Below are 10,984 nucleotides of genomic sequence, written 5' to 3'. Positions count from 1 at the left end.
GTTAAAGTATTTTGATGGAACTGTATCAACGGGTGCATTGAACAGTAATTTATTATTCCCCTTGGCAATCAAAATGTCAAATTTTCTAACTGCAAATAATTTATTCATTATTCATTTTCTTTTAAAACCCGTTATTCATTATTCATTTTTTCCGCTTTTACTCCTGGAGCTGTAGGTGTGAGCTGATTGGTCAAAACCTGAGAGGCAACTCCCACTGATAAATAATTTGTTTAAAGACCCTTGTCAGCAGGTTGATGTAATAACAGGAGCTGTTTCGAGGTGTGCACAGTTCTATCAAGCCTCCAGACGAAAGTGTTTTCATTTTTTCGTCATGTTCTTTCTTTGTTTCTTATGGTTTACAATCAAGTTGTTCTGTCCGGTTCACGGGCAATTTTGCAGTCCAAGTGGAGGTTAGTTTTGTCAGACCTATCTGATGGTTCCCTGACTCTCAATAAGAAACTTGGTACAATTTAAGCAGTTAAGAGTACCTTGTTTAAAACAAAAATTAAATACAAGCGATAGAAAAACAAATTGCCACTAAGTAACTTGCAGATTTATCACTTTTTCGTATTCACTAATCTGTGGGCTTAACCTGTTATAAAAGATTTCAAAGTAAACATGACAGGACAGGTTTATACTAAGATAATGTAATTTATTATTTATGATTACTCCGCTATATACGTTCTAGCCTACATTAAACATAATACACTAAAGACATATTATTGCCAGCTAAGAATGTTTAAGATAGGCCGGTTTTAATCTCATAAATGATTTTATGCCAGTTCTTTACAGACTTAAAAAGGTTAACAAACAAGGTCATTTTATTACACCTACGTTTGAGAAACTTATTTAAAATGTTGGCTCTCGTGTGTTACGCTGTTATAACTATAAAACAGTATTAAAAATGTGCCTTTAGTCAAATGCGATGTATTTAGAAATAAGCAAAACATATTCAACTCCTGATTGCTTGTGACACATGAAAAAGAAATTTGTGGCTCATAATGTGCTCATAGTGTTTATTTGGAACGTTGTTCATTTTCGAGTCATTGAAGTGATGGCAATTTTAGTCTCCTGAGTTTTCTTTAAAATATATCAAGCACATATGAATCACCCTTATACTCATTGAGCTTAAGGATTTACGAGGAAGTTGAGATAAATATGAGAAAGGAAGAAGCACTTCTGAATCGGAAAGGGTTTTATAAGGGATATAAATAAGTGTTTTGGAATAATTCATCAGTCTCAGATCGGTGACCAGCGTTCAGTGCTATTTGCTTTCGCTCGTTTCACTCCTGTCCTGGAATGGGTCACCATCAATGGAGAATTGAGTCAGTCGATATTTAAACTCAAACAATGCGTATTTACAGCCATAAAAATACAGTTGTTTGAAGAGGCCAACAAGACTGACATAGACCGACAAATAAAAACGCCTTATACAGAAGTCAAAAAAAGGCATAATAAAAATAAGAGGGAACTCCAACGATAGTACTCCTAGTTAAAAGTCAATATCTTTTTATCCTTAATTACCATTCAAAGTTTAGCTAGTCTCAAATTTGTGGCCAGTTATCAGTTAAAAATTGTCATTGGAACCCTTTTTGATATTGCCGGCACCTGTTTCCGGGTAATTATTTTTTTGTTATCATGCAACTAGGAGTGCCGTGAGAAAAATTTATATACGATATTGCTTGTTTTTCTCGTTGAAGTTAAATTTCCTGTTTGACATTAGGTTGTTTAGTTGCGACTGAGTGAAATTTCCTTTGAGTGGTTTGTTGCTGGGGGTTATTTTGAGATTCGTTAAAAGCTGAAGCAGTAAGCTGTGGATTGAATAAAACCTGGAGAAATCTTTCGTTATATGTACAGTAGGTCTTGTCTAATGAAAGTCAAGCTATTTTCATGATCAGTACTCATTAATTTTCGTTTCTTTCAGGCACCTGTCGCCAGCTACAGTTCTACCACACTGTTGATGGAAAGCGCCTCAAAAATCACGTGATTCGTACTGTTGACGTCACTGGTGAAAGATCCTGCCGGACTTTGTGCTACATGGAACCAAACTGCGTCAGTTACAACTTTAACAGAGCCACAAGGAAATGTGAGCTGAATAACTCCACCTCAAGAGAAGGAGAGGGAAATATGGAGTCAAATCCTGATTATATATACTATGGAGCTAAGGTACAAATTATCAGTTTACTTGAAGGAAATAAGCTTACATTCAGGTTACCATTAAGGAAGTATTGCTGGATGTATGTTTTCTTTTCGTGTCCCAGAACGGATGTGCGAATAAACCTTGCAAGAACAAAGCAACCTGTCAAACCGGTTTTACCGGTAAAGGCTACCGCTGTTTGTGTCCTGTTGGATTTGATGGGGAGCATTGCGAGAACGGTACGTAAGTTATAGCAAACAATGGACAATTTCGTTTTACCAGAATTTTTCCACGCTTCTTGCAAGAACGATCATGGAATTTCGCACAAAATAATCTTCGATATTTAAGACTGAAAGGCATAACTTTCTTACGCCGTTTTGAAGCGATTTTTCACAAATATCCCGACGATTTCAAGTTTTAATTAGTTCAATTTCAACTCAGTTTAAGTTAAGAATATTTTTTTTATAGTTTTCATGTATGTATTAGTATGGTGTCCCTTTGAATGCCTCATGAAATAAAAATAAATAGATAAAACAAATGAATGTTTCGAACTTTCTTTGTATCCACAAAGTGGCTCTTTATTTACTATCGGCTATAACATTTCGGATCGAATTAGAATTGAGCCGGAAATGCTGGTATGTGGCAATTTTCAACCTGAGTCCTCTGCTTTTTAAATATTTCCTAGAATAGGTACTTAGAGTTTGTCTCATATCAAAAGGTTTCTGCCAACAATGCTTTTTGCGAGTATTTCTTCTGACTGGCCATGGGTTGATCATAAACTGTGTTTTCACGAGTTTCTTATGATTAATATAACCATCAGGTGGACTGATTATAATCTGTTTTTATAGACATAGACGAATGCGCAAGAAATACTCACAACTGCGGTGCCAATGCTTACTGTAATAATACCAAGGGAGGATACAACTGCACTTGTCATCGGGGATATTACGGAGATGGAAAGAACTGTGAACCAGGTGAGTTAGCAGACTTTATATCGACTAAGAAGATGCTTGATAAATTACGTTATCATACATTACACTCACTTACTATCTGTCTTCTCATTGACTGGAAGCCTACAGCTAATTTTGGATATCAACGCAACCTTCAGATTATCTGTAGCAGATAACTAACAAATCAGTCAAATTAGTAGTTTGCGCACGCAAATCATGATTTCCAACCAACAAGCAACCTGTATTCATTTTGTAAAATAGTAGTCTGTGTTTGGTGCGACGGTGTGCTATAATTTCCTTTAAAAAAGTGAATATGAATAATGAAATAACTATTAGATTCGGTATCTGTGATATCCGGAGTAATCAATGTGACCAACTGGATATACGATGACTCGCACGTTGAAGCATCCCAGAATATCTATTGATTAACTTTCTTCTTTTATTTTGTAACAGTTTCATCGTGTAAAGATCTTTTTGACAAGAAAATGTGAGTTGATTATAAAACACCAATTTTATTTTCTTTTTTAGGATTTAACGTAAAATGAAGAAATGTGTCGACATGTTATGGCCCTGAAAGGTCGGATGCCCACAGAAGGCACCGACCAGGTCCGAAAATCTTGTAACCTGTCAATTTTGTTACTTGATTTACACCATACCAAAATAGGTTAATTGACAGCTGTCAAAATGCAAAACTTCAGATACATTTACAGTACGTACAGACATCAGCAGAGAGACATCTTCGTAGTTGGCGTATCAACCGATTTGCCTTACTGGCGATTGAACTGTAGATTATAGTCGATCCTCGGGTCTCCTTTATATTAAGGTATTTTGTTCCTTCATTTTGCAGATCAAACGAGAGCAAAGCCTATCCACTGATTTTAGGAGATGCTGTTTTTGACATCTATTGCAACATGACCGTGGTCCCTACTGAAAATGACACATGCGGAGTTGGTGGATGGACGCTGGTTATGAAGATTGATGGAAAAAAAGTACACGTACTTCTTTATGCACATATGATTATTTTTATAGAATATGCGCAATATGAATAATAAATTTATGTTATTCACCGGCTGAGAGGTCCGTATTGGGAGAAACTGTGCCCGAGGTCTTGATTACCAGTTCTCAGACCGAGGGCACAGTTTCTCCCAATACTGACCGACCTAGGCTGGTGAATAACATTTTTATTTTTTCCCGACTGAGATTTAAAAGTTTCAGGAAAATTTTCCTCCACTCTCCAACCTATGTGTGTTGAAGTAGGACGCGTTCGTGTTGATGAAATGTACCGAGGGGGCGGGCGTCGTGGAGCGCTCGATCTCGACGATCTTATGGCAAAATAGACGACTGTGAACAGTCTAACCGACCGGTCACACTTTTGAGGGCCAGTGCACAGCTAGATTGATGAGTTTAGCCAGCAATAGGAGGTTCATCAAAGGATGTATTATACTTTACATTGAGAGTATATTCAGCTCTTCAGAGTTAGTGGAACCCCATATCATTCCTCTCAAAGTTAGCTCAGCTGTAGCGTTAAAAGAGGAAACTAAATAACATGTATATTTGTGAGAGACTGTGAGCATTGAATCTTATTGCTTTACCGCATTTTAATACTGCATTGGGCATACTCCTGTAATTCTGTAATTAAATCCCGAAAACCAATAAAGGTTTCGTTATAATTATTTTTTGGGGGCAACTGCCCCAGGGGAGATTTTAGGGTAGGCACTGGTTTAACCTTTGCCCGTGGGTCACTGGTGGGTGTTGGGTGTAAATTAGTACAGTTTGTGGTGTACTGTGTGTTGTTTGTCACAATGTCAACTAACATTGAAAAAAAGTCAGTTGTTTCAGAGGAGAGACATGTCTTGACAGCTTAATGGTTTTTTTCTGGTCGTAAGCTTGGCCAGTATGCAGATCAAGAGCTTTAATACTTATTGATCCAAGTGCATGACCAGCAGGGTCAGCAGTAAGAATAAAGAAAAAAAGGCCAAAAGGAAAAACGGTGTCAAAAAAAGAGAGACCAAACAGACCAAAAAAAAAAAACGGTACAGAGAAACAGAAAACAGCGTCGCCGGGAGTCGAATCCGGTTTATCTGCACGTTCAAGCAACTACTTGACCACTGCACCAGAGTGACACACATGATTGGATAAATTAATTTTGTCATATCAAAACAATTTTTCTCTGCCATAGACGCTGTTTGAAACGGGTGGAGCTGTATTTATCATGAATTCAAATATACATTTAAGGAAGATTGGCAGCTTAAGCGCGTATTTCAAAGCTATTTCGCATTATTTCGGATTCAACGGGCCGACTCGATGTAGATAATCGATCGAACTAGCTTTACTGGATTTGGTGGAGAATTAGGAGATCAACGGAGGCCCACACTCGAAAGGAATGATATGAAGTTAGGCCCGTTTAATTAACAAAAGAATAAATGAAATATAAAGATGTGTGATCTGTGAAGAGAACCTCCTATTCTAGAGACTAGACCTTGCTTATTTAAGAGAAAAAAAAAAGATTTAAGTTTTGATGACCTTGCCGGTCCCGTGAAATAGATGGCGATCCCGCAACACGACCGGCAAAACAAATTAACAAAATTATACAATCACGGATGCAAAATGTCAAAACGGTTTACATAAGCAGATTATAGCAACACCAAAGCTCACACACATTCGATCAAATAAGCGATATATAGCCATATTTGCTAGCTTCTTAGCCTTTCCTCGGCATCGCTCGCCAAAATAACTGTCGTATCCCTTGCTAATTTGCACAAGCGACCCGAGGCTCTTGCCCGTTACTATGTGACGTCATACTGGCAGGCGGAGTGGGTCAAGAAACTTAGGTGGAGGCAATAGAGTCCCCTTCCCCCCTGGTCAATACATATAATGACTGTCGCTTAAAAGCTAGCCAAGCGTGCGTTTTTATTTCATCAAAATTTTAGTCTCAACAAATAAATAAATGAAATTTATCAACACGAACAATCGGGGTGGAGTTTGTCTGAGCTTATTTTAATTGAAGAACTCCCGCTGAAGTTTTTTGAGCTTAAACGGTCCTAAGCATTGCTTTGTGGCAGGTTTGTACAATTTGAAGAGCAATATATTTAAATGGATTTAAAGGTTGAATCCAAAACGATCATGCGATGCATAACTAAACATGATTAGGAAATTTCCTTCCAAATAGTTTTATAGGGCGCTTAAGCACCGATTGACTATACGGTAAAGGATTAAATAAAAAGCTGAGAAGGAGAAAATTACGAAAAGGAGTTTCATATAAGATCAATTTATCAAGCCCTCTTTGCACTAGCGGATACATATGGATTAAAGATAATTACATATTACATTATAACTGAGTGAAATGATTTTTCTTGTTAATTTTTATTAAGCCTGCTGTGGCTTATGACATTTAATGCTGAAAAAACGAAACAACAAACAACAACAACAACAACAAAACCGGAGGTTGCCTTTCCTTGCATGGAAGTTTCTTTTTTTCTCCTCCGACAGGATACGTGCCATTTTCACTTTTATCAAAAAAAGGCAAAAGTGAATAATTTGTTTCTAATTACATTTTTTCTATTTCTCCTTCTTTTTTATCACAGCAAACGTTTCACTACGATAACGCCTCTTGGAGTAACAACAAAACCTTTAACCTTGACGGAGGGAAGACTGGGTTTGACAACCATGAAACGAAGCTTCCCACCTACTGGAACACATCCTTCTCCAAGATCTGCCTCGGTATGAAGATCAAAGACAGCCAGTCCAAGTTTATTGTTATCAACCAGCAGGCGAACTCCTTGTACTCTCTGATCGCTGATGGGCAATACCGCAACATCTCACTGGGTCGTGACACGTGGAAGTCGCTGATTGGTTCTGAGGCTTCCTTGCAGTACAACTGTAACAAGGAAGGGTTCAATGCTTATGGTAAGGACTTGGACCACTCCAAAGTAAGAATCGGTATACTTGGTAACAATGAAAACGACTGCGATCTTTGTGACTCCAGAATTGGGTTTGGTACTGGAGGAAAATATGATAACAACAACGCGTGTGGAAACGAAGCTACGTACGAGGGTGATAATAACGACCAGCACATCAAGGCCATGGGATACATCTTGGTGCAGTGACAAGAAACCACCACGGAAGAAAATTTGTTGAAGTTTTTCTTGTATCACGACCACATTCTATTTCTCCTTCTTTTTTATCACAACATGCGTTTCACTACGATAACGCCTTTTGGAGTAACAACAAAACCTTTAACCTTGACGGAGGGAAGACTGTGCTTGAATCACAGGAAAACTAAACTTCCTTCCTACTGGAACACATCCTTCTCCAAAATCTGCCTCGGTATGAAGATCGGTCAGCAGATCAAGTTTATTGTCATCAACCAGCAGGCGAACTCCTTGTACTCTTTGATCTCTGATGGGCAATACCGCAAGACCTCACTGGGTCGTGACACGTTGAAGTCACTGATTGGCTCTAAGGAACAACCGGTAACAAGGAACGATTTAATGTTATGGGTGGCACGGCCAAAGCCAGAATCGGTATCCTCTTTAACAACGAAAACGAATGCAAATCCTGTGATTCCAGGATCGAGTTTGGTACTGGTGGATATCCCGACGACTTCAACACGTGTGGAAATGATGCACTAGCCCGGTACGACGCTGATAATGGTAACAAGCACATTAAGGCCATGGGATACATCTTAGTGCAGTGACAAGAAAACAACAAGGAAGAAAATTTGTTGTTTGTTGAAGTTGTTTATGTGTCACTCCTTCTAAAATTTCTGAATTGTTCGTGCGTTCTAACATGATCCTTTCTCATTATTAATACCAGATTTTTTGCCGCAGGTAATTTTCATGTCCAGAGATCTAGACCCAATCAGCTAATATCATCTTTTTCTAGAAGTGGTGTAAGAAAATGGAACAAAATTCCTCTTACGTTACTTGAACAACGCAAAGACCCTTTCAAGCATAAATTACATGGATTACTGATCAAGGTTTTGGAGACTAAGAAGGTGTATGTAGCTAGATATGAATACCATTTGATTACCAGTTCTTACCTGAACTGCTTATTCAGTTAGTGTTTTCTTTCCTAATATCTATAGTTTTATCTAGTATCGAACTTGTTTTAACATTTAATACTATTATTTTCAATTGGTGATACCTTTTATTTATTTATTTATTTATTTTATTTTCGCTTTCTATTTACTTACGTTCTTTTGCCGACTTTATTACAGGAGCTAGACAATTATTGTATTGTTGCCCACCTAGAATAGCTACGCTAATTGTGGGTAACATTACTCTTATATTATTTGCTAATTGAATAAACTGCTGTTGTTATGGTCACTCACATACTATGTAATGATGATGATCATGATGATACCTTTATTAAAGTGTCAAAACTGTAATAGCGGTGTATAACCACTAAATGGGGACACTAAAATAAATTAAAAAAGAATAAATCAATTAATAAATTAATTAGCATTAAGAAAAACTAGTATAAGTATATAGTATAAGCAAGTGAGAAATTCGAGAGAACTATATACAATATGTACGAATGTATCCATTATCTTATAAAAAATAAGAAATAAAAGATTAAGAAGTGCAAAGAGAGCAGTTAGAGCAGTTATTGTCATCTAACAGCATGCTAAGATCCACTTTTCTGATGCTATATTTGAAGGAGGACAACGTGGAAGCTTTTTTCACGTTACTAGGAACAGAACTCCATACCTTTGGGCCCATATACCTGAGCGAGTGCTTTCCAAAGGAGACTGTGTTGAATCTGGGTATAGTGAAGTCATGATTGCGCAGTTCATACTTAATTGCAGGCTGTTCAAAGAGTGCTAATGTATGTTGGGCACATGTTGTTTTTAACTTTTTATACATGAGAATAGCTATGTCCTGTAGTCGCCGGTTGTGTAGAGTAGATAGCCCAGCCATAGATAGTAATTGACCATAGGACGAATGTTTATCACAATATATAGCCCTAAGTGCTCTTTCCTAGATACGCTCTAGTCGTCTAGAATCACTAGCACGGCAAAAATGCCATATAAGATGGCAGTAGGTTAAATACGGGAGAACAGCTGCCTTATATAACTGTAACTTAGTTTGTGTGGGTATAAGGCTCCTGAGCCTCATGAGAACGCCTACCCGCTGGGCGCTCTTCTTAGAGATGCTACTTATATGTTCATCAAAACGAAGATTGTTATCAATACAGACACCTAATAGCTTGAGACATTCAGTGGATCTGACTTCATGATTGTCAATCATAATACTGTCCATAGACTTCCTTCCGCAACCAAGTGCCATTGTCTGGTACTTGTCCAAATTTCCCCTTTAGTAAATTAGGTCTGTACCATGAAGATGCTGACTCAGCGCAAACAGCAAGATCATCATGCACATCAGAGAGGGTGCTGCGAACGACATAAAACTGGTGGTCATCTGCATACATATTCATGTTCGCATCAACAGTATAAGTCAAATCGTTTTGGAAGATGTTCTAGATGAGAGGTCCAAATGCAGAACCCTGTGGGCATCCCCTGGTTACCCTCTACCACTCGTTCACTACAGATCCTAGCTTGACCCTGTTATAACGGTCTGTGAAGTAGGAGCCCATCAATCGCAGACTTCTTTCCTCAACACCATAAGCTTTAAGTTTTGCGAGTGTAAGCGCGGATGGTAAAGTGAATCAAAGGCTTTGCTCATGTCCGCGGAGAGAACACCCACAACGTTATGCTCATCCAGAGCGAATTTCCAATTCTCAGTCAAAGACAAGAGAGCTGTCTCACAGCTATTGTTTTTCCTGTAAGCTGTTAGTTTGTCGCACAGTTTGTTATTAAAACCATAACTGAGTTGCTTGCTGAGTAATTATAGCTATGAATCACGACACTATTCATTTCTATGAGGTCAGATTTTGAGAGGTGAAAACTCTAGTTATTTGTTTCCGTTTTCTGTAATCTGCTCATAGTTAGAACCCGAAAACAGCGGTGGCTCCAGAAACTAATTATAAATACGTTTAACGAATTTTCCACGTGATATACAATCGAAATAGCCATAAAATAACTGTTAAAGCTATCACTACGAAGTTAAACGTGAACAGTGGGTTTGAACGAAAAAGATGAATTGACTGTTAAATGGACGGGGTACCATTTTATAAAATGTATAGACTACCTTGTTGGTACTTAAATTGGCAGCCTTTAGTTTCGCGATTTTCCTAATTGGAAAAAAATCGCAAAATTAATTATAGACCCCCGAATAAAAATCCTAGCGAAGTTTAAACACCCAAAATTCATAGAAAAAAAAACAAACATTATGGCAGACATAATGTAATTTATGTCAAGGCATGGTGCTCACATGATAACTCTCTAGGGCAGGTTGTACCAGATGCTGCAAATCTAGCCAATGAGGTTTAGGGCGGTGTCATGGTTAAGTAGGTATATTGGAAGATTTTGCTTTCGGCGCAACGAGTCCTGGGATCGTTTGGGTGGACTAGCTTATTCATAATTGGTTAATGGTTGTCTTGAATACTTCCCTCTCTCCCTCGTGATCATCTCGGTCAGATCACAGGCAAAATCTTTTCAGGCAAGTACTTCCTTTGAATATATTCTATTTTCTTTCGCCTCATGCTGCCAATCCATGTTTTAAATCTGGGTCACTCTCATTCGCCGTCTGCACGATTTTCTTTGCCGCAATTTTAATACGCAAATTGCAAAAAATTTAAGTTTGGAAGGCCATCTGCTCATAAGTTGGCATGGGATTGGAGTTAGAACGGTTTCGAAAACTTGGAGTATGATTTACGTCGTGTAGTCGAGAAGTTCGCTCCTAATGTAGTAATTATACAATTAGGTACGAATAAAATGATTGATATATGTCAAAATAACAGCCACCTGAAGATGCATTAAATTATGAGTGATTTT

At 37.9% G+C, this 10,984-nt stretch overlaps 1 protein-coding gene across 1 annotated transcript; it reads left to right on the top strand.

Annotated features, from left to right (window-relative positions):
- The first annotated feature begins 277 nt into the window (after positions 1 to 277).
- On the top strand, positions 278 to 7,493 carry LOC140944741 (uncharacterized). The gene is made up of 7 exons (XM_073393858.1): positions 278 to 410; positions 1,925 to 2,166; positions 2,262 to 2,376; positions 2,986 to 3,111; positions 3,541 to 3,574; positions 3,935 to 4,076; positions 6,672 to 7,493. Exons 1-7 carry the CDS (start codon positions 332 to 334, stop codon positions 7,191 to 7,193), a joined length of 1,260 nt encoding a protein of 419 aa, XP_073249959.1. The 5' UTR covers positions 278 to 331; the 3' UTR covers positions 7,194 to 7,493.
- The last annotated feature ends 3,491 nt before the right edge of the window (positions 7,494 to 10,984 follow it).

The sequence above is a fragment of the Porites lutea genome, chromosome 7, assembly GCF_958299795.1.
Source record: "Porites lutea chromosome 7, jaPorLute2.1, whole genome shotgun sequence".
Classification (NCBI taxonomy): Eukaryota; Metazoa; Cnidaria; class Anthozoa; order Scleractinia; family Poritidae; genus Porites; species Porites lutea.
This window is presented reverse-complemented; position numbering and strand designations above follow the sequence as displayed.

Coding starts and splice junctions, on each gene's coding strand:
- LOC140944741 (XM_073393858.1), top strand. CDS start 332: ATGTTCTTTCTTTGTTTCTTATGGTTTACAATCAAGTTGTTCTGTCCG. Junction 411..1,924: donor ATTTTGCAGTCCAAGTGGAG/GTTAGTTTTGTC, acceptor CGTTTCTTTCAG/GCACCTGTCGCCAGCTACAG. Junction 3,575..3,934: donor GATCTTTTTGACAAGAAAAT/GTGAGTTGATTA, acceptor TTCATTTTGCAG/ATCAAACGAGAGCAAAGCCT.